This window comes from Piliocolobus tephrosceles, chromosome 17 (genome assembly GCF_002776525.5).
Source record: "Piliocolobus tephrosceles isolate RC106 chromosome 17, ASM277652v3, whole genome shotgun sequence".
Taxonomy (NCBI): domain Eukaryota; kingdom Metazoa; phylum Chordata; class Mammalia; order Primates; family Cercopithecidae; genus Piliocolobus; species Piliocolobus tephrosceles.
In genome coordinates, this window is record NC_045450.1 from 3293458 (window position 1) to 3316451 (window position 22994).

The following is a 22994-nucleotide window of genomic DNA, read 5'->3' on the forward strand; positions in this document are numbered from 1 at the left end:
CAAAGCAGACGACTCCTGTTCCGCATCGGCCCACACGCGGCCGGGCCCACGAGCCTCCTCCAACCGCCGCCCCGGGCCTTCCGGGCTGCCGCTCCCCTCAGCTTCGGCTGTGCCCCCAGAGGCGAAGGCCGCCCTGCGCCCGGTCCCAGCCTTTCCCTCCCCTCTGGCCGGTCCTCCTCCCGCGGACGTCCCGGGACCTGTGCCCAGACCCCTGGGGCCACGATCACGCCCCTCCCCTTCCTTCCCGCGTTCCCGCCCGGGTGGTGTACGGTGGTTCCCGGCCGCACGCACAGCCGCAGGGGTTTCCTCTCCTAGACTTGAGGCGGTGGCGCACCTGCAACCTCTAAAACTCCCGTCCGCCCTCGCGGTCTAGTGGGAGGCTCGGAGGGCCCAGCAAGGCGATGGGAAAGCCGAGCGGGCGCCGGAAAAGCGCGGGGCCGCCCTAGGGGCTGGGCCTTTCTTTAAACAGTGGGAGGCCCACAAAGCGTCTAAAGCCCGAGGCTCCTCTTTTTGTTTGAGTTCGCTCTCTTCTGGTACAGGGTCGGGAAAGAATGGAGAGGGGACAGAAAAGGAAGGCAGGGCAACTGAAGAGGCAGAGTCGAGGGAGAGGGTCAAGGGGGCCTGGACTAGGGCAGGGCAGGGAGGAGGAAGAGTAGAGACGAGAGATCCAGGAAGTGTAGCGGTCAAGACGACGTGGGCCGAGACCCGTCTAAAATCGTAGGATGTCCCCCAAGGACCCTGGCCTTGACCTGTCTTTCCTGCTCTTCTCCGCCAGAGGCCGCCAAGGCAATAGTCCAGGGACATTTCAGCTTGCCTGGGACATCGCAGAGACTGAGCCCCTGCCTCACAAATTTAAAGCCCATCACAAAAGTCACGCACCGTCCTCTCAAGACACCTCCCCTGCTATCCAAGTCTCAAAGGCCCTCCCTATGCTCACTTTGGCTCCCGCCCTTACACATCCCATGGTGGTTTGTTCTCATTTTCTTGGTTATTCAGAGCTGAATCTCCAACAACATGCTTATTGTCTAGTACATGAAACAGTTAACAGCAAGTTTCCAGAATCAATGAGTACTTTTGAAAACTGGGGTGACTTTCGGTCACTCTAGGAATTTATTATCACTAAAAAGAATGATGATGTTTGATGCAAAGACCCAAACTAAAAGGAACTAGAGAACTGCCCAGAGTCCTCATCTGCCATTCCCCTCCACTTCCACAATCCATCCTGTCCCAGGCTTGTAAGGTCTTTCAAAAGAGGCAAAACAACAAGCAAAGAGTAATTACTGTCCTCGCCCGCACCCAACCCCAGCGTGCGGTCATTATGGGCTAATCTGAAAAAAAGAAAAAGTCAAGCTGCTTGATGTGAAAGGTCTCCCACCTTCCACCAGGCTGCAGACTGAATAAGCCAAGGAAGCACAAATCAAGCCAAACTGAATGTAAAAAGGATGATCCCAGTGGCAATGTGGATACATTTTGTCTGTAAGTTCTGGGTAATAAGACAAAAAAGAGATAACTACTGAATTTTCAAGGTGAAAATATCAGCAATCACTACTAATAAAAAAGGATCCCACTTACAGCAACAACAAACCTACCTAGGAACAATAAAAAATATGAGAACTCCATTAAATGAAAACTGCACTTACAATTTGAAAGGAGAAAAAAGGAATGTAAATTCTTCCCAATTTTACTTAATTTATGAATAAATTCCCAGAGGGAGTTGGTATCTGGAGGAGGCTTGAATAAATTTTATGCTGAAGTTGACTCAGGATAGTAAGAATAGCTTGTATATTTTCAAACATGGAAAGTGGGCATTTACTTTCTATTAAAATTCACAGGTTGGGCGCAGTGGCTCATGCCTGTAATCCCAGCACTTTGGGAGGCTGAGGCAGGCGGATCGCGAGGTCAGGAGTTCAAGACCAACCTGACCAACATGGTGAAACCTCATCTCTACTAAAAATACAAAAAATAGTCGGCTGTGGTGTCGCATGCCTGTAATCCCAGCTACTCAGGAGGCTGAGACAGGAGCACTGCTTGAACCCGGGAGGCGGGGGTTGCAGTGAGCCGAGATCGTGCACTGCACTCCAGCTTAAGCAACAGAGTGAGACTCCATCTTAAAAAACAAAGAAAAAAGAAAAAAAAAAGAAAAATTCACATTAACCAGTAATGAAAACAGGAAGATACTACAGCAAGAGTAGACACCAGTAGTACTGTATTTAGTCACTAATTTTATACTATAATTGCCTAGTATTCACCAGTGTAATAGAATATGCATCTCGGAAACAGATTCTTGAATATATGAGAAAGGAAACACTGAAAGCCAATAACTAATTATCCAAAGCAAGCTTATTATTTGCAAATATCAACTCACCTGACATCTTATATTATACTAAATAGGGAACAGCCATAAAGATACCATTCTTTTGGTTACAAAATTAGCAAAAACTAACAGCATAACAATATTCAATGTTGGGATTGGTGCATACGGAGAAGTACTTTCAAAATAATGGCGGGAATGTGAAAGCAATTTAACAGTGTGTATCGAAGTTTTTTCAAAAGTTCATTCTCTTTGACCTGGTAGTTCAACTGATATGTTACATCCCCTGGTGGAGTATTAAAAAACCATCAAATGTGAGGTTAAGAGATTTTAATGACCTAAGGGAAACTCGAAGAAATAGTGCAGCATGAATGATGGTTAAAAGCCTGAGATTTGGCATTAAATAGAATTTAAGTCTCATCTCTGCTATTTACTAGTTTATGTGACCTTTGTTACTTAATCTCTCTAAATCTGTTTCCTTATGTATTTGAAAAGGGAAGGCATTATGAAGACTAACATATATATACAATCCTATATACTCAATAAATGCTAACTTATTAACAAACCATAAAATATGTTAAGACAGTAAGAGGTAGGGTTTTATTTACAATGTAATCTGCCTATTTAAAAAATATATGGTATACACCAAAGTGCTGAGGATATTGTTAGTCAATAGAATTGAGTGCTTTTTATCTTTTTTATATATCCCTATAATCAGCATGCTACTTTCACAATAAGAGGAAAACAAACACTAAATAGGTAGTAAAAGAGTTAAGAAAGCAGAGTGTGTTTTATCATTAAATTGAAAACCTAATCTAGCCTTATCTTACAGCTAACTAGAACTAGTCAGCACAGTTTCCTTGTGGTAGGCTATGATTACAAACTAATGCTTTTCGCAAAGGCATTCCACCTTAGATAATCTGGGACAATACTTCATTATTCAGATCCTTGTGTAAAATTTTAAAAAATGAATTTATGAAACAAATTTATTTAAATAAACTTAAAGAAACACAAATGTGTTATTTTCAAATTGTAAATTTTATAACCATTATATAAATGGGCACTGATATACAAAATAATGTCAGTTGCTAAAACATGACAATTCACAGCAGGCCTACATCATATAATGGCAGAAATCTTTAAACACAAAATCTAATGATTAGAACCAGAAGTTGAAGGCCCACTGAAGGAGTCCTTAATATTATGAGGCCTAGGTTTCAAAAAGCTACCAGTTCTAGAATGGATTTTACTCTGGAACTGTTTCTTGACTATTTCTTGTTGCATCTCTTTCAGCGTGAAGTGGAATCTCTGAAACTCAGGTGTGGCATCAACAAAGTCAAGAAGGTAGTCCAAACTCTCTCTTACAGCAGATAATTTAAATTCAGCAGTCTGCTTCTCTGTTTCTCCTCCTTTTTGAACAACTTCCTTTGTTATTCCACCTTTGGTTTTTAGGAGACAACCCTTTTGTTCATCTCCATTTAACCACACCCTATCATCATCCAACTTAGTTTCCAACTCCCCACATTTTTCAAGAATTTCTCTATAATCCCCATCTTCTAAGCCTTGAAAATCATATTCAGGTTCCTTTTTGTAAAGAAGATTTTCCCATGCGTTTGCTATGGTTATTTGTTTTACTTCATCCCAACTTTTTGCCCAGTTAAAAATTGCACTTTTTATATTGTAGATTTTAATTTTGGAAACTCCTTTATCTCCTTTCTCTTGCTCATCATCACTTTCTTCAAATATTACAAGACTCTCTTCAAGTTGCTTCCATCTATACAGTCGTTTGCAACTCAAGATCACACCTTGATTCATTGGCTGAATCAAGGTTGAAGTGTCATGGGGAAAGAACATACATTTTATTCGACCATCCTCACTGGTTAGTGATTCAGAGGAAGGATGAGCCGGGCAACTGTCCAGAAGTAACAATGCCCTGATGTCCTCTTCATGAAATCTTAGAACATTAAGTTGAAAATGTCGGACCTCAGGAACAAAGTTTTGAAAAAACCATTCTGAAAACAATTCTCTGGTGAACGAAACATCTTTACTGGGTTTATATATCACAGGCAATGTACTTGTGTCCTCTTTCACACTTTTGGGCAGTTTTGATTTTCCAATAATGATTGACTTTAATTTATGAGTTCCATCTGCATTTGCACATAAAAGGGCAGACAACCTTTCTTTGTTTATTTTCTTCCCTGGTAGGCAGATATCCTTCCTACTTGCCTGATAATTTTCTGGCATTGACTTCCAAAAGAGGTCTGTTTCATCCCCACTGTATAGCTGAGCTAGACACAGTTTCTCCTCTTTGATTATCGTGGACAGTTTCTGTCGAAATGGTTCAACATTTTCAGAAACTGAACTTAGGACTTGTTCCCCACATCCTTTTCGGTTCCCAATTGCATGCCGATTTCGAAATCTAAAAAGCCAACCAGTGCTAGCTTTGAAATCTGTTCGCCCAAAACACTGTGCGAATCTCTCTGCAGCAGCCTGAAGCTCCACGCCTCTTACCAGAACGCCAGCTGAGCGTTTCTGTTGGTACCACATGTAGACCGCATCATCTACATCACCATATTTGGCTCCGGTTGTCCTCTTTCTCTTCTCAGCCCCTACTAATGGCATGTCCTGCTTTAGTACAAAGTCTAGAATTAACTTCTTATTTTTTTTAATGTCATAAAATGTTGACTTACTGATTCCAAATTCATCCATTACACTTTTAAGTGATCGTCCAGCTTCAATTCTACTTAGAACCTTCATTTTCTCCTCCAGATTCAGTGTTGTATATTTCCCTCTCTTATTCATACTGAATTTAACTCTGAACAACCAACAGGAAAAAACAAAGGGAAAAGCCTTAATGAACTGGCAAAAAAAAACCCCACATTTTTAAAACAAAACAGCTCAAAGCCCCAGAAGGCATGGGCACTGTATTGGAGGATAATGGACTGAAGGGGATAACCATGGCTGAAGAGTTAGTCTAGACGTGGAGGTCTTACGTACTCAGAAAGCTGCCAGTTCCAAAGCCCTGTCTGGCTCTTGCTCCTGCAAGTCATGAGTGATCATTTTTCGGAATGCCACCTACTTCTCCTCTTTTGACAGATGTAACAGCCTCGGTCAGGAATGACAAGAATACCTGCATACTTTCCCTAACTCAATACAGGAAAAGGGACAATATCAAGAGAGGAGGGATTGAACAAGATGTGCTCACAAGAAAGGACCCAGGTGGAATAAGTTTCAATAAAAACTGAGGCTTGAGAAGGGAGTGTGAAAGACCCAAAGGCAATGACAGTAATCTTGTGTGTAGCAGAGATGCAATGTGGCTTCTCCCCTTCCAAAAAGACCTGATTTTACCTCACTGCCCAAAAAGAGAATGGTGCTCATATTGCTTTGTATACTGTGCTCACTGGGCAGCAGTTCATCTATCTGGATAAGGGCTACAAGGACCCTGCCATTGGGATGTATGGAGAGTTGGAATTTAGAACAGTTGTACCGAATCTTGAAGTGAAGAGGAAAGTAAGTAGTTTTTGTTGTACGTATGAATGAAATCCAACTTTTATTGCATTCAATATAGTATTCTCAAGCACCGTGCTTTAACTTGAGTGTCTCTTGTGTTTGCCAAGGTAATATATAAGTATGTAAATAATTCGTTACTGGCACTTTACCATTCTCAGATCTTCTTTCTTGGGAACATCTGATGTATTCTCAAGTGCTATTTTTCACTGAAACTGTTCTCTGAGAACAAGTTGCAGAATCACAGTAATTCTTAGAGACGAGCCCAAAAGTTTTACAAATATTTCATCATAGTTAAAACATTTTAAAGATATGTCCTTTCATTTGCTTTCCTAAATTTACATTGTAAGTAATTACTTTTCATATTTGAGAGTTTGATTTCTCTTCAGTGTTTATTTTACTAAATTTGAACCAAGACTCAACTTTTCCACAGAAGAAATCTAAAAGGTTTCTCTGCTGCTGTTTCTGATCAATTGTTTCTTATAAATCCTGCTGGCAAATCTTCTGTCCCTCTAGGCCCTCAAATACTCTTTTCGCGTCCTCCTGGTGCTCCCCAAAGCCATTCCAGGTCCTTAGAAATGTCTTAGTCTAGATTAATTTCCTGGTTCTCATTCCAGATACACAACCTCATGGGAAGAAACAAAAACTGCCACTTTTATCCACTCCAGGTGCTATGAAGAAAGAAAAGTATGTCAGAGAAATAAGGGAAATGGCTGGTATCTCACTTATTCTTCCTCTTATTTAGGGCAGAATCTGGCCCATTCATTCCCCAACTACATAGAATTCTCTCTCTCTCTCTCTCTCTCCTTTTTGAGACAGAGTCTTGCTCTGTCACCCAGGCTGGAGTGCGATGCCACTGTCTCAGCTCACTGCAACCTCCGCCTCCCGGTTTCAAACAATTCTCCTGCCTCAGCTTCCTGAGTAGCTGGGACTACAAGTGTGTGCCACCACACCCGGGTACTTTTTGTATTTTTTTGGTAAAGACAGGGTTTCACTATGTTGGCCAGGCTGGTCTTGAACTCCTGAACTGGTGATCTGCCCGCCTCAGCCTCCCAAAGTTTTGGGATTACAAGCGTGAGCCACCACGCCTAGCCCATAGAAATCTCTTGTCTCTCATCTAATAACCCAGAAGAGTCAGACTACTGGTTTTCCTCTAACATTCATTGCAAGAAATGCCAACTATGAGTGATGAAGCATGGAGAAGATTACAAGAGAATATGGTAGTAATTAGGGCGTGGAGCCAATGGCAGGCTAAGATCAAGCAACTTTCTAAATGAGGCAACTATAAGGCAATTAGTAAGTGATAACTCAGAGATAAATCCTGGTTTACTTCTTTCACTTGTAAGTGGAAAAATAAAGTATCTGCTAGCCAATAGCAGCACCATTAAATCCAGCCAGTCACCTAGCAAAAATATTTAGTTCACTATGGCAGTTGTGTGGGTGTCTCAGAATTAGTGTATTTGCTTTCAATGCTTCTCAGCTGTACCGTCGTCTTTTTTTTTTTTTTTTTTTTTTGAGATGGTGTCTGGCTCTGTCGCCCAGGCTGGAGTGCAGTGGCGCAATCTCAGCTGACTGCAACCTCTGCCTCCAGGGTTAAAGCCATTCTCGTGCCTAAGCCTCCCAAGTAGCTGGGACTACAGGCATGCACCGCCATGCTCTGCTAATTTTTGTATTTTTAGTAGAGACAAGGTTTTGCCATGTTGGCCAGGCTGGGCTCGAACTCCTGACCTCAAGTGATCCACCCACACAGGCCTCCCAAAGAGCTGGGATTACAGGTGTGAGCCACTGCGCCCAGCTATGGTCATCATTTCTGAAACAGTGCCCAAGCAAGGGGAGGTGAATGAAACCAAAAGGAAAGGCTCAAGGAACATCTGTGGGCTTCAAAGGATAAGCCACTACGGCAGCCAGCAAACCTCACATAAGGAAAATCATCAGTGGCCCTCATTCACTATTCACAATTTGTGCCTTGCATGCCTCTTTTTCCCATGAATCCCTTTTCCATTTTCTTCTCCCTTTAACCAACTTCCTAACTATGTTATGAATCAGGCCTGTCAGTGATATCCAAGGGCACTGCTTAGCACTGCTAGCAGAACTTCACTTATTCAACTTAATAAATTCTAATTATATATTCAGCATTGGGCCAGGTGATGAGAATCTTAATGCTGAGGGCGTTACTGTCCACTGGTTCTGACAGACTAAGAACAATACTTACTTCTGAAGAAATGAAGTCCCAACCTGGCTGAGATATTAAGGAAATGAACCACTTAGACACATATTCAAGTGACTTAGGCAGATACTTATTATTAAATCTGTTTATCTTTCTCTCTCACTTAAAAAGGATCAAGATCTATGCCTAAGATGAGTTACATCCCATCCCATCCAAAAGCAAAAATAGCATAATGACCTGACAATGGCCTCTCATCTTCATTCTCACCTTAAACTTACCTTAGATGAACTGCCCTAGAAACAAGCTCGGTCAAAAACGCTCAAATGGTGCTCCAGGATTTACTTTCTTAAATGCACTCTTTTCATTCCCATTCAAAGGACTCCAGTATAAGTTCTACATAAACTCATTTTCTAACTTTTAAAACTCTTCCTCTAAATGCAGCCCAACTGAGTAAAAACGTACTCAAGATCCCACACTCTAATAGTTTCCAGCTTTTAAAGCCTTTACTCCCACCCTTCCCTCTGCCTGGAAAGTGTCTCCATTCCCTGCTGTGGACAAAATCCCTGTGGACAAAAGGTCTTTTATAATTTTCCCCAACCCCAAATCAACTTTGATTTTCTTGGAGTTCTCACAGAATTCAGTTTATGTCCCATTCTTACTTTGTGTTAGTGATATTCATGACATTGCCTCAGTCCTTTCAAAAGACTGCTTAAGGGCAAAGACGTCTTACTCAGATCTGTAACATTGGCTACACACAGATGACTTAATAAATAGTCCCTTGACTGGTACAGGCTGACGTTACAAAAACTGGCAATTCGGGAACCACTCATACTGGACTTATTAAATAATCCCTCAACTGGTACAGACTGATTAATTCAGAGATCACCGAACACCCAAAACACTTAGATTCTTATAACTGTGATTCAGTAAACACGTGTGGAATGCCTGTCTTACCCAGGTGACTATGTTACGCGCTGCATGAGACACGAGATGAAAACAAGCTTCCCATTTTTCAGGGAAGAACACTGGAGTGGAAAACGCAGAGGATATCACAACAGGAGAGCTATTTCCGATTAGCCGCCGCCACTGCTGAGTATGTGACCCTGAGGAAGGGTCGTTTCTCTGTCAAGGAGAGATAGAAAAAGTACCTATTTCACAGGTTCAAACCTACCTCACAAGAAAAAATAGTTGTGGGGAATGCGTCACGAGACCTAGAAAACGGTACAAAACCTTCGGGGGACCGTTGTTTCTGAGCTAGCGAGTGGCCCGACCCGGACAAAATGCCTCTACGTCGAGGAGGCTACGACGAACCCAGCAACAGCTCGAGCACTGCCGGCCGGGCCGCCGGAAGCCCGAGGACGCGGCGCCCGCAGCTGGGCGGCGACCCTTACCCGGCGAGGGTCCCGGGCCCCGACGGCCACACAGAACAGACGTGGCAGTGCGACGCCTCCCCCACTGGGGACACCAGACGGCGACAGCCACGCGGTAAGCCGGTGCAAGGCCCTCTAGGCTTCCGCGGGTCTGGAGACTCGGTGGCGTTAACCCTTCCCCACCTCCGGGGCCGGCAGCAGTTTCTCTGGCGATGAAGTAGGCCGGTCTCGGACGCCTTAGCCAGAGGGCGGGCCTGCGCGCGCCCTCGGAAAGCGTCACTTCCACTTCCGGCCGGCTCTCGGGCTCTGAGCCTGGACAGGGCAGCGGTAGGGCAGCACCGCGGTGGGACGGCGGTTGCGCGCCTCAGATCGGCAACTATCCGCGCGGCGGCTTCCGTTTGAGCGTCAGAAAGCGAGGAGCGGCCTCCACGGAAGCCAGGCTGGCCGAGGTAACCGAGAAGCGGCTTCCCCTATGGCTTAAACCCTGAAGCCGCTGGAGCGGCGGCGGCCGCAGGGAGGCAGACATTTTCCGTAGGCGGCGGCCGCGGCGCTTCCGGGCCGCGCGGCTGGATCCTGAGGCAGGGCCACCGTCGGGGTCGAGAAAGCATTCTCTCCCTGCTTTTCGCAGCTATAGTCTGGAGGCGCGGCTGAAGCTTGCTGGGACACTGCCCGCTTGCCTAGTGCCCGGGGGCACGCGTGTCGCAGACACAAGCTGTGGCGAATCCGAGTGCTGGCGGGCAGCAGTGTCTGCAGCTGCGCCCTCAGACCCTTTACCGCCTCCGCTGGCATTTCCGTGTCCGGCCGATGTTACGCGGTCGGTTGAGCCTCAGGGCTAGCAGCTTCTGCTGATGCTAAAACACAGAAAGTGTCTCTGTGCTTCCGGAGCCGGGGTGGGCAGCAGGGAGCTGGCCACTTCTTTGAATACCGGTGGCATCCTGGCCAGAATTTCGGTGACGTTTCTGCTGGCTTACTTCAGGAAAAGTGAGGCTCACGGCTCTCCTCAGCCCCACTTAGAAGTCTAAATGACCTTTGGAGAAATGTAAAGTCAGCAAAAGTTTCACTTTCATCGTCACCAACTCCTATTGGAGTTCATATTTCGTAAACATCAGCGACAAAAAGAAAATACGGCTTGATATTTTGTAAATAAAATATCCTTTCTTACAACGTGATATTTTGTAAACACAGACCAGCTGTGATTTTCTCCAGATCAAGTAAGCACACTTAAAAATTAGTATAGGCTGGGCGCGTTGGCTCCCGCCTGTAATCCCAGCAATTTGGGAGGCCGAGGTGGGTGGATTACGAGGTCAGGAGTTCGAGACTAGCCTGGCCAAGATGGTGAAACCCTGTCTCTACTAAAAATACAAAAATTACTCGGGCATGGTGGCGCGTTCCTGAAATCCCAGTTACTCGGGAGGCTGAGGCAGGAGAATGACTTGAACCCGGGAGGTGGAAGTTGCAGTGAGCTGAGATAATGCCACTACACTCCAGCCTGGGTGACAGGGTGAGACTTCATCTCAAAAAAAAAAAAAAAAATATGAATCATCTGCGTGGCACCATTTATGTGTCTTGCAAAGAAGAATGATGAGCATCTTGTTGCTTACTTGGGAGACATGGTCTGAAAATAGGTTACTTTTTTACCTTCCTTCTGTAGTACTCCCTCCCCCCACTTTATCTAGGTTTCACTTACCCGCTGTCAACTGCGGTACAAAAAGTATTAAATGGAAAACTCGAGAAATAAACAGTTCCTAAGTTTTAAATAACTTTTTTTTTTTTTTTTTTTTTGAGGTGGAGTCTTGCTTTGCTGCCTGGGCTGGAGTGCCCTGGCGCGGTCTCAGCTGACTGCAGCCTCCGCCTCCCGGATTCAAACAGTTCTCCTGCCTCACTCTGCTGGGTATCTGGGACTACAGGCACGCACCACCACACCTGGCTAATTTTTGTATTTTCAGTAGAGAAGGTTTCACCATGTTGGCCAGGCTGGTCTTGAAGTCCTGATCTCAGGTGATCCACCCACGTTGGGCCTCGCAAAGTGCTGGGATTACAGGCATGAGTGACGGTGCCCCGCCAGTTTTAAGTAACTTATTACAGTGTTTTATTGTTAATCTCTTATTGTACCTCATTTATAAATTAAACTATCATAGCCATGTATACATAGAGAAAATAGTATAATGCAGTTAGATGCTGTTGGGGGCTTTAGGTATTCACAGAATGTACTGGAACTTACCCCCCTTGGATAAGGGGGTACTGCTGTATTTTGATCTCACTGTGTCAGCTCTTTTGCCAGTATTCCTACAATGGAAAATCTAAAATGTTGTTTTTTAAGGTGCCTTTATTTTTAGTTTTTAAATTAGAGAGACGAAGTCTTGCTCTAACTCCCAGGCTGGAGTGCAGTGATGGGGTCATGGCTTACTGCAACCTTGAATTCCTAGGCTCACGTGACTCTCCCACCTCAGCCTCCTGAACTAGAACTACTAGTGTGCTCTACCATCCTGGCTATTTTTTTTTTTTTTTTTTTAATTTTGTGTTTTGTAGAGACGGGGTCTTGCTATGTTGCTCAGGCTGGTCTGAAACTCCTGGCTCAAGTGATCCTCCCACCTCGGTCTCCAAAAGTGCTGGGAATACAGGCATGAGCCACTGCATCTGGCCTAGAATGTTTTTAAAGTGAAGGCTTCTGTCTTCACAAGAGGATGAAGGGTCATAAAAGTTGTATTCCCCTTACTAAAGAAAGACTGGAATGATCTGTTAAAATTTAAGAGAATCTCAGAATGTTTTCCTAATCTTATTTTCTCCTATTCTTTTCTTATGGGGAAGATGGGATAGGAGGCACACCAGTTAAATCCTTGGAAAATCCCAAAATACCTTTCAGCCAGTGGGTGCCAATTTTCTTACCCACCAACCTTTCCTAAATTGTTTTGCTTTTTATAAAAAAGACAGTTGTCCACTGACATTTGTCTTCTTTGTGCTGTGCTTGAGCTGAATAATAGAAAAGGAGAAAAACAAAGGACCTGCTAGTTGATTTTGAAGGGAAGACAGGACATCTTTTCTGTTCTTTTTTCTCTCATAAGTAGCAAGTGATGAGGGTCATGTGAGTTTCTTACTGCTATGTACTTTTTTTTTCTTGTCTTTAGTGCTTTTAGGAAGAAGATCCTTTTATTGCTTTTGTAGAAGACCAGACGGGATCTCATTTGTCAAACGTGGTACCAATTGGGTGTCTTAACACAGGAACAGAACTTCCTAGAGCAGAATGATGATGGTAGATCTGAAAGTGGCTGCGTACTTGGACCCTCAGATCAGGGCTTTGTGGGAGACCAAGGAACCTGCAAGAGAGAGCTCCGGTCAGAGTGAAAAATCTCCTCAAATGGACAGTCTCGATCCTAAGAGCTCTTGCTGGCACTTCCGGAACTTCACCTATGATGAAGCAGCTGGACCTCGTGAGGCTGTCAGCAAACTTCAAGAATTATGTCATCTATGGCTGAGGCCAGAGATCCACTCAAAAGAGCAGATACTGGAACTGCTGGTGCTAGAGCAGTTCCTGACTGTTCTGCCCAGGGAGACACAGACCCAGATGCAGAAGCACCATCCACAGAGCATTGAGGAGGCTGTGGCTCTGGTAGAACACTTGCAGAGGGAATCTGGTCAAACATGGAATGGGGTGAGAAGAAAGATTCCTGGCATGTACAGTGAAATAGGATGCAGGTGGATATAGTAGCGATGGTGGCAGTTAGTTGAGAAATTAGATGGATTAGGTCACTTTTTTTTTTTAGGACAGTTAAGGTGGGACTTGAAACTACAGACCCACAGAAAAGTTCACAGGTTTCAGAGATTGTGGCAGATACTTCCCTGGTCTTAGAGAAAGAGAGTTGCTTTTGCCCTCTTTGGAGCCAGGGTGAATTGAGGGTGATGGGCCTAGTCTGGCTTGGCCAAGGATACAGGACTTAAGTACTTAGAAACAGAATAAAAGGTAATAAAGAGTCAGGGAGGCCGGGTGCAATGGCTCACATCTATAATCCCAGCACTTTGGGAGGCAGAGGCGGGTGGATCACCTGAGGTCAGGAGTTCAAGACCAGCCTGGACAACGTGGTGGAACCCTCTCTCTACAAAAATAAACAAATTAGCTGGGCATGACGACGGGTGCCGGTAATCTCAGCTATCCTGGAGGCTGAGGAGGGAGAATCATTTGAACCTGGGAGGTTGCAGTGAGCCGAGATCATGCCATTGCACTCCAGCCTGGGTGACACAGCAAGACTCCATCTCATGGAAAAAAAAAAGGGGGGGCCGGGCACAGTGGCTCACACCTGTAATTCCAGCACTTTGAGAGGCCGAGGCAGGCAGATCCCCTGAGCCCAGCCTGGGCAACATGGTGAAACCCCGTCTCTACAAAAAACATCAAAATTAACCAGGCATGGTGGCACACACCTGTGGTCCCAGTTACTTGGGAGGCTGAGTTAGGAGAATCACCTGAGCCCAGGAGGTGGAGGTTGCAGTGAGCTGAGATCGCACCACTGCACTCCCTTGGGTGACAGAGTGAGACCCTGTCTTAAAAAAAAAGGGCAGATCCACAAGGAGAACACAGGAAAACAAGGACATTTAAAGAAAAGGAGAAATTGCCAGGTTCGGTGGCTCATGCCTGTATTTTGAACACTTTAGGGGTCAAGGTGGGAGGATCGCTTGAGACCAGTCTTGGGAACATAGTGTGACCTTGTTGCTGTGAAAAAAAAAGAAGCCAGGCTAATGGCACATGCCTGTAGTCCCAGTTTCACAAGAGGCTGAGGTGAGAGGATTGCTTGACCCAGAAGTTTGAGGCTGCAGTGAGTTGTTATTGCAGCATTGTACTCTGGCCTGGGCAACAGAGTGAGACCTTGTCTGTTAAAAAAAAATGTTTTAGGCCGGGCACGGAGGCTCACACCTGTAATCCCAGCACTTTGGGAGGCTGAGGTGGATGGATCACAAGGTCAGGAATTTGAAACCAGCCTGACTAACATGCTGAAACCCCGTCTCTACAAAAATTACATAAACTAGCTGGGCGTGGTGGCATGTGCCTGTAATGCCAGCTACTCAGAAGGCTGAGGCAGGAAAATGGCTTGAACCCAGGAGGCAGAGGTTGCAGTGAGCAGAGATCGCACCACTGCATTCCAGCCTGGGCAACTGAGCAAGACTCCATCTCAAAAAAAAAATGTTTTTAAATATTAGGAAAAATCCAGCCTGGGCAACATGGTGAAGCTCTGTCTCTACAAAAAAATACAAAAATTAGCTGGGCGTGGTGTCGTGTGCCTGTAGTCGCAGCTACTCGGGAGGCTGAGGTGGGAGACTGCAGTGAGCCATGACTGCATGGGTGTACCTCAGCCTGGGTGACAGAGTGAGACCCTGTCTCAAAAAAAAAAATAATAATAACTAGGGGAAGACTGCAAAAGAAAAGAAAACAGAAAAAAGGGAAACCAAGATTTGGAAAAAAGAAAAATCCGAACAGAATAGCCAAGGAGAAGAAATGCACTGATGGGTAATGTCCTCCCTACGGTAGATGAAAGCCTCTACTGCCTTCCCTTAAGGGTTGTTCCTTGGCTCTGCTGACAAGTAGGGAGCCAGGGTATGACCTTGGTGGGTGGCGACACATCTGCTGACCTCAGGTCTGCTGGGAAGAATACAGGGCAGGACCTATGTTCGGTGTCAAAATCATCTGGAGGTAGGTTGGAGCCACTCTTTGCCCTTTTTTCTCCATTCTGTCCCAATTCTCTGAAAACCTGTGGCTATAGGGATAATCAGGCTGACAGGAAAACTTTTAAATTCATTTCTTTGAATTTTAGTGAAAAGTAGAAGATAGAAAACCACAATTGTGGGTTTGAAGTCAAGAGAAAAGGCCTGACAAGACAGCATTAGAATGAGTGGCCTGCCCGGCCGGGCATAATAACTCACACCTGTAATCCCAGCACTTTTGGGAGGCTGAGGTGGGCAGATCACCTGAGGTCGGGAGTTCAAGAGCAGCTTGACCAATATGGAGAAACCCCATCTCTACTAAAAATGCAAAAATTAGCCGGGCATGGTGGTGCATACCTGTAATCCCAGCTACTCGGAAGGCTGAGGCAGGAGAATCGCTTCAACCTAGGAGGCAGAGGTTGTAGTGAGCCGAAATTATGCCACTGCCCTCTAGCCTGGGCAGCGAGCAAAACTCATCACAAAACAAACAAAAAAAAGATGAATGGCCTGCCCAACCCTGCCAGTGGCCTGACCTAGACCATATACAGAGGAGTAGAAGCGCTGTGTTGAAGGGCTGGCAGGAACCACGGTTTGTTTCCTTTTACCCTAGTTTTCTCGTATTTGTGTATAGACATTTGTGGAACATTGGTGGCCCAGTATCTTTAAGCCTTTGTCATTTTTTTTAAGTGTCTTATACTACCGACAATGTGGGCTGTATAACTTGCTCTGCCTCCATCCCCACAAACCAAAAGTAAGTTCTGTAGTAACAAGGATGGGAATTATTTCTAGGTTGCAGTCCATGAGCTGGGAAAGGAGGCAGTGCTCTTGGGAGAAACAGCAGAGGCCTCAAGTTTCAGGCTGAAGTCAGCAGAGTCCCAACCAGTGGACGTATCCCAAGATGAAGAATTTTGGAATACATACCAGGGTCTGCAAGAACAGCTCAGCAGGAATACTCATAAAGAGACTGAGCCCGTGTATGAGAGGGGTAAGGAGCTTCATGATAATTTCCTTCTCCTGGGAGCTGTGATAATGGTTGATTCACCCAAAATGTCATGGGCATTTTTTGAATACCGTGCTCTGTGGATTTGTAAAACCAGCTTTGATAGCAACTATGATGTCCTTCCAGACAGCAGTAGAAATGCCAACTGTGGATGAAAGTGGGAGTTGGCCTAGGGAACAGAAATAGCTAAACCACAGAACTCTTCTTGGTAATAATAGCATGAACTCTGTTCCTTAGAAAAGTGGAGAGGAAGGAAAGAAATGGAGTGGGAAGGCTTGGGGGTCACCTCATCCTCATAAAATACAGAAGGAATTGGGATCAGATGGGCTATTAGTGGCAGAATGTGAAAACAATTGTGTACCAGGAAAAACATAATAAAAGACAAAAAACTTCATCTCCTACCATACGGTGGAGTCCCTTAGTACTTCATTTTAAGATATCAAATTTTGGCCTAACTCAGAAAAATACGAGAGGAAAAAGGGATTTCCCTTTTATTTCTCTGATGAAGACTGAGGAAATGGTTAATTGGGGAACTGGTTCTAGGGGCTGGTGGACATTTGGTTCTTATTTATGAAGAGACTGCTTCAGGCATCACACGCACCACACATGTGTAAAGGTGTCCTATCTGTACTTAAGTCAGGATCAGTATTTTAGAAATGAGCTCAGGATTTTATAGATAAAAGAGATTTCTTCTGGCTCTTTTTCCCCCCACAGCTGTGCCTACTCAACAGATTATAGCCTTTCCTGAGCAAACACACACCAAAGACTGGACAGTGACACCTGAGCACATCTTGCCTGAGTCCCAGGTGAGCTGTGCTTTCCAGCTGTTTAGGGCTGTCTTTCTCTGCTACACACGATTCATACTGTCCAGGAGGGGTTCAGAGGTGTGTTAGTCCCGGGTGTTCTCTGGGCAACTGGGTACCTCCCAGGCTGTGGGCTGACCCCTTGGCTCCTTTTTTTTCTGCCTTCTCACTTAAAAAAAAAAAAACATGTTCTGTTAATTCCTTTATCGCCTGGCCTGCCGTGCAGTTCACAGTCAGGTGGCTAGGCTGCTTCTGTATAGTGGCAGGTTCTGAGCTGAAGTCCATTCTCTTCTTTAGAGCTTGTTGACATTTGAAGAAGTGGCCATGTATTTTTCCCAGGAAGAATGGGAGTTATTGGATCCCACTCAGAAGGCCCTCTACAATGATGTAATGCAGGAAAACTATGAGACTGTCATCTCTCTAGGTAAAGATTTTCCCTTCCCTTTATGTAGTTAAGTACTCTATTCTTGGCTTACTGAGAAGGAACCCCAGTGAGGGGTGTCTCACTGTTCCAGGAGCTGGTTGATTCTCAACTAGATGGTGTAGGGGAGGGTGTAGGTAGTGTATCCAGATCACCTGGGGAGCTTTTTCCAAATGTACGTGCTGATTGCTTATCCTACATGGAGTTCTTAATCCCTTCCCTCTCTCTTCCACCAAACTTCCTCTTCCATGTCTTTCTTATCTCAGTAAGGGGCACAACCATTATCCAGTTGCTCAAGGCATACAAAGTAACAGTCCTCCTTTGTTCTGATCTTGTCATCATACCCCACTGTTAATTCAATAGCAAGTTTTCTTAGCTTTACTTTGACATATCCTGACTCCAACCATGTCTCAGCTTCTTGCACTGTTAGCATCCTGGTGTAAGCCAGTGTCATCTTGAACCAGGCGTACATACATGAGTGAGTAGCTTTTTAACAGGTGCCCCTGCATCTCCTTGTGCCTTTACACAGTCTGTTTTCTATACAGAAGCTAGATTGATCTTTTAAAAACCTAATCAGATCATGACATTTCCTTGCCTCAAGAGCTTGTGGTCACTTACATTCAGAAAAAAAAAAGTCTGATATTACCAGGGCTCCAGAACACTCTGCAGTCTGGTTCCTGCTCACCTGTCTCCCCTCATCTGCTACTCAAGCCCTTGCTCAGTCCTTATCAGCCACTTAGCTGGTCTCCTTGCTGTTAACTGAATTTGTCAAGTTCATTTTTACCCTCTTGTTTAATTTTATTTGGCACACTGGGCTTCCTGAGTACTTCATTTTCAAAATGAGTACTTCTAAGTTTTGCTCAAGTCAGAACAATTTATATCATGCAAGGGGGAAAAAAACCATATATATATATGTACATATCTCTTTTTATTAACTTTCCTCATGAAAACCGAGGATAATCATCTGGGGAACCGGTTCTAGGGGCTGGTAGACACTTGGTTCTAATTTACAAAGAACCAAGTGGTTACCATATATACCCTTAAAAAGGTGTCCTATCTTTCCAGAAAGAATCAGGATCTTCTGTATTTTAGAAATGAGCTACGGATGTTCACAGAAACAAGAGAAATGCCCTCTGGCTCTTTTCCACCCACAGCTTTGCCTGCTCAACAGATTTTGGTCTTTCCTGAGCAGACAAACACCAAAGACTGGACAGTGGCACCTGAGCTCCTCTTGCCTCAATCCCAGGTGAGCTGTGCTTTCCAGCAGTGTAGGGCTACCTGAGCATGACCTTATCTGGCTTTCCCTGCTGCCCAAGACCCATACTGCCCAGCATGTGCCCGGAGGCATGTTAGCCCCAGAGGTTCTACCCTGGACAACTAGGCTTGGCCCAGAGGGAACTGGGTACCTCCTAGGCTGTTTGCTGACCCCTTGGCTCCTTTTTTCTACCTTCTCCCCTGCCTTTTTTTTTTTTTTTTATTTTTTTCCTCCTTAAATCGTGTTGTTAATTTCTTTAGCGCCTGGCCTACCATGCAGTTCATACCCAGTTAGGCTGCTTCTGCAGTGGCAAGTTCGGAGCTGAAGTCCATTCTCTTCTTTAGAACTTGTTGACATTTGAAGAAGTGGCCATATATTTTTCCCAGGAAGAATGGGAGTTACTGTAATACACTCAGAAGGCCCTCTACAATGATGTAATGCAGGAAAACTATGAGACTGTCATCTCTCTAGGTAAAGATTCTCCCTTCTTTTTGTGTAGAAGTTGAGTAATCTGTTCCCAGCTGACTGAGAATGAACCCCTGTGAGAGGGTCTCACTGTTCCAGGAGCTGGTTGATTCTCAACTAGACAGTGTAGGGGACGGTGTAGGTAGTATATCCAGATCACCTGGGGAGTTTTTTCCAAATGGACATGCTCATTCCTTATCCTACGTGGAGATCTTGATCCCTTCCCTCCCTTTCCCCAAACCTTCTCCATCATGTTTTTCCCATCTGAGTAAGGGGCATCACCATTATCCAGTTGCTCAGGGCGAACAAAGTACTGTCAGCTTTTTTTTTTTTTTTTTTTTTTTTGAGACGGAGGCTTGCTCTGTCACCCAGGCTGGAGTTCAGTGGCGCCATCTCAGCTCACTGCAAGCTCTGCCTCCCGGGTTCACGCCGTTCTCCTGCCTCAGCCTCCTGAGTACCTGGGACTACAGGCGCCTGCCACCATGCCCAACTAATATTTTTTGTATTTTTTTTAGTAGAGTCGGGGTTTCACCATGTTAACCAGGATGGTATCAATCTCCTGACCTTGTGATCTGCCTGCCTTGGCCTCCCAAAGTGCTGTGATTACAGGCGTGAGCCACCGTGCCCAGCTAGTACTGTCATCTTTTACCCTGATCTTGCCATCATACCCCACTGTTAATTCATTACCAAGTTTTCTTAACTCTACTTTGACATATCCTGACTGCAACCATGTTTCAGCTCCTTGCACTGCCAGCATCCTGATCTTAGCCAGTGTCATCTTGAAGCAGGTCAATGTCAGTAGCTTTCTAACAGGTCCCCCGCCTCCTCTCTTGTCCTCCCACAGTCTGTTTTCTACACAGAACCCTGATTGATTTTTTGAAAACATAATCAGATGGTTGTTTTCTACACAGAACCCTGATTGATTTTTTGAAAACATAATCAGATGGTTGCGTTTCCTTGCTTCAGAAGGCTGTGGTTACTTCTTACCATATTCGAAGAAAAATCTAAACTTCTTACCAAGGCCTCAGGACCCTCCATGGTCTGGTTGCTATGGACTTCTTTGCACATGTGTCCTGCTACTGGTGCGCTTGTGCACTCAGTCCTCTTTAGCCACACTGGTCATCTTTCTGTTACTTGAACTCGCCAGGCTCATTTCTACTTTTCCTTTGCCTTGCATACTTTTCTGCCATGCGGCAAAACTCACTTTTAGGTTTCTGCTCAAGTATTACTTTCTCAAAGAGGTGTCCCACAGGACCTTATCTAAAATAGCTTCCCAGGAGCAGAATCTTAAATACTCTTTACCATGATTTAGTTTTCTTTAAAACATTTATCACTCCCTGACATTATTTTGTTTATTGATTGATTGTGCCACCCCTATACTGCAATGTAAAGTCCATGAAATCAGGGGTCTTCTTCACTGCTATATCCCTAGCCCTCGAGCAGTGCCTAACACACCACAGGCACTCAATACATGTTTGTTGAATGAATGAGTGACAGTTTCATACCTTGCAATCCGTAATTAGAGAAATTTCACGAAGTGATTTTTGGTCTATTTCTTGTACCTGCATAAGAACCAGTAATCTATAGGAATGGTAGAAATCTATCCTAGCTGAGGGCCTGTGGCTAAAGAATAAAGGCTAAATAAAAAGTAACTGTAATTATAATAGTAATCACTCATGCTTATGATACTCAAGTCAGCGTCCTTCACATTGGCTCTGCCGTACCTGGTCTTATCCAGGCTGAGTCCTTCTAAAGAGTTAATAAGACCAGCTTATATTCCCTGCAACTTCTGGAGCTTGGTTCCCCCTTGGTTCGATATAGGGTATTGATGGCAAAAGAGGGAGAATGTGTACTGGATTCCCATTCCCTATATCCTTTTCATTGATCTACCATAGGTTTATTTCTTAGTCTCTGCTTTGCATAGCTACCTATAAGTATAGCACAGTATAAACATGATACTGGATCTTGGAGTCTATCCATTTAACCATTTGGAGTAACAAATTGTGAAATGTCTTTGGTCATCCTGAAACAGTCTGGGATTAGTGGACCAGTTCACTGTTAAGTTACCAGTCCTTGACCTCATTTTGTCCATTTGACAGCATTGTTTGTGCTCCCCAAACCTAAAGTGATCTCCTGTCTAGAGCAAGGGGAAGAGCCATGGGTTCAAGTATCCCCGGAGTTTAAGGATAGTGCCGGAAAATCTCCTACAGGTAAATATACCATGGGAAGTGGAGAAATGTGCCTTGATACGAACTTTTGCAAGGGCTTAACATTTTAAGATTTTGTTCCTTTTTTAAAAAATCATTGAATTTTTCTTTTTATTCCTGTGATTTTCTTGTTCTGGGATACAGATGGGTGATTATGTTTATTCCAACAGGGTTAAAGCTCAAAAATGACACTGAAAATCATCAGCCTGTATCTCTTTCTGACTTAGAAATACAAGCATCAACAGACATCATATCAAAAAAGGCCAAAGTAAAAGTTCCCCAGAAAACAGCAGGCAAAGAAAATCATTTTGATGTGCACAGAGTGGGGAAATGGCCCCAAGATTTTCCAGTGAAGAAAAGAAAGAAACTTTCAACCTGGAAACAAGAGCTGCTCAAACTTATGGATCGTCACAAGAAGGATTGTGCAAGAGAGAAGCCTTTTAAATGTCAGGAATGTGGGAAAACCTTCAGAGTTAGCTCTGACCTGATTAAGCACCAAAGAATTCACACTGAAGAGAAACCCTATAAATGTCAACAGTGTGATAAGAGGTTTAGATGGAGTTCAGATCTTAATAAGCACTTAACAACACACCAAGGAATAAAACCATATAAATGTTCATGGTGTGGGAAAAGCTTCAGTCAAAATACAAATCTACATACACACCAAAGAACTCATACAGGAGAAAAGCCCTTCACATGTCATGAATGTGGAAAAAAATTCAGTCAGAACTCCCACCTTATTAAACACCGGAGAACCCACACAGGTGAGCAGCCATATACTTGCAGCATATGCAGGAGAAATTTCAGCAGGCGGTCAAGCCTTCTTAGACACCAGAAACTCCACCTGTGAAGAGAAGCTTGTCCAGTGTCATTCTGAAGACATTCACCAAATGGAGCTTGACACTAAAATTTATGTAAAACAAAAATCACAAACCTTGAAAAATTTTACATCAGAAAATGGGGGGGATAAACATATGTTTCACAGAAAATAATCAAGACTTGGTCTGCAGCCACTCAGTAGTTTTCTGTGGTCACAGAAGTAAACATTGTTCGTTTTGCATTGATCTCTCCAGTCATTCTTGAACACATCCAATAGATACATTTGGAGTGTGGTCTTCCAAAACAAAAAGCAATAACATGCATGTTTAATTGCATACCATTCTCTTCACAGTATCAGGCTTACCAATTTCAATAGTCTCATGAGGCAGAAATGAATTACAGTGTAAAGTGTTCTAAGAATGAAATTAGATTTTCTTTCTTTAGTCATTGGACACGGTTTGCAAAGTTGAATATCATTTGAGTTCCTTCTTGAACTTTTTGGCAACTTCTGCTCTTGGATCCTGTTATCACAGTGATGAAATCATGTTAACTTCACCACTAGGGAATCTTCAGATGAACTATTAATGCACTAACTTGTGCCGCTCTCATTGGTGATGTTTGGAAAACAGAAAACATCTCTAGTGGAATCATGGGTAAACGGGTTGGAATTTGTAGCCATGGAACATAAGATGTAAAGAATTTTATGCAATAAAAGAAACTAGACTTGCAATGTCAGTAGGATAAAGCAGGTATAAAAATTCGTACTTGCCCAAGGCCTGAAAGAAAATTAGTGGGAATTAAGATCAACTCAGAATTTTGTTTATTTACTTTTTAATTGGTTTTTCTTTGTTATTAAGAATAAGAGACTTGGCCAGGCACGGTGGCTCACGCCTGTAATCCCAGCACTTTGGGAGGCTGAGGTGGGCGGATCACAAGGTCAGGAGATCGAGACCATGCTTGCTAATACAGTGAAACCCTGTC

At 44.2% G+C, this 22994-nt stretch overlaps 2 protein-coding genes across 16 annotated transcripts; one reads left to right on the forward strand and one right to left on the reverse strand.

Annotated features, from left to right (window-relative positions):
• Window positions 1-3330: 3330 nt before the first annotated feature.
• TIGD7 (tigger transposable element derived 7) lies at window positions 3331-9801 on the reverse strand. Of its 5 annotated transcripts, XM_031934476.1 has the most exons (3): window positions 9377-9614; window positions 8940-9107; window positions 3331-6489 (listed from the first exon to the last, which is right to left on the reverse strand). In XM_031934476.1, exon 3 carries the CDS (start codon window positions 5111-5113, stop codon window positions 3464-3466), a length of 1650 nt encoding a protein of 549 aa, XP_031790336.1. In that variant the 5' UTR covers window positions 5114-6489; window positions 8940-9107; window positions 9377-9614; the 3' UTR covers window positions 3331-3463. The 5 variants fall into 5 exon arrangements, with proteins under 5 accessions (XP_031790336.1, XP_023081528.1, XP_023081529.1 ...); XM_023225760.2 differs by lacking the exon at window positions 8940-9107 and having other exon boundaries at window positions 9377-9801; XM_023225761.2 differs by lacking the exon at window positions 8940-9107 and having other exon boundaries at window positions 3331-5126; window positions 9157-9614.
• ZNF75A (zinc finger protein 75a) lies at window positions 9561-22758 on the forward strand. 11 transcript variants are annotated; one of them, XM_023225765.3, is made up of 8 exons: window positions 9561-9804; window positions 12481-13004; window positions 15833-16028; window positions 16758-16849; window positions 17144-17270; window positions 18333-18513; window positions 21087-21197; window positions 21365-21609. In XM_023225765.3, exons 2-7 carry the CDS (start codon window positions 12597-12599, stop codon window positions 21109-21111), a joined length of 1029 nt encoding a protein of 342 aa, XP_023081533.1. In that variant the 5' UTR covers window positions 9561-9804; window positions 12481-12596; the 3' UTR covers window positions 21112-21197; window positions 21365-21609. The 11 variants fall into 11 exon arrangements, with proteins under 11 accessions (XP_023081533.1, XP_023081537.1, XP_023081534.1 ...); XM_023225769.3 differs by having other exon boundaries at window positions 18422-18513; XM_023225766.2 differs by having other exon boundaries at window positions 21422-21563.
• The last annotated feature ends 236 nt before the right edge of the window (window positions 22759-22994 follow it).

Excerpts from the sequence above, each read along its gene's own strand:
- TIGD7 (XM_023225760.2), bottom strand. The coding sequence starts at position 5,113 with ATGAATAAGAGAGGGAAATATACAACACTGAATCTGGAGGAGAAAATG.
- ZNF75A (XM_023225763.2), top strand. The coding sequence starts at position 12,597 with ATGATGATGGTAGATCTGAAAGTGGCTGCGTACTTGGACCCTCAGATC. Across the intron at positions 16,029-16,757 it reads TGAGCCCGTGTATGAGAGGG|CTGTGCCTACTCAACAGATT; the intron begins GTAAGGAGCTTC and ends TTCCCCCCACAG. Across the intron at positions 16,850-17,143 it reads ACATCTTGCCTGAGTCCCAG|AGCTTGTTGACATTTGAAGA; the intron begins GTGAGCTGTGCT and ends TCTCTTCTTTAG.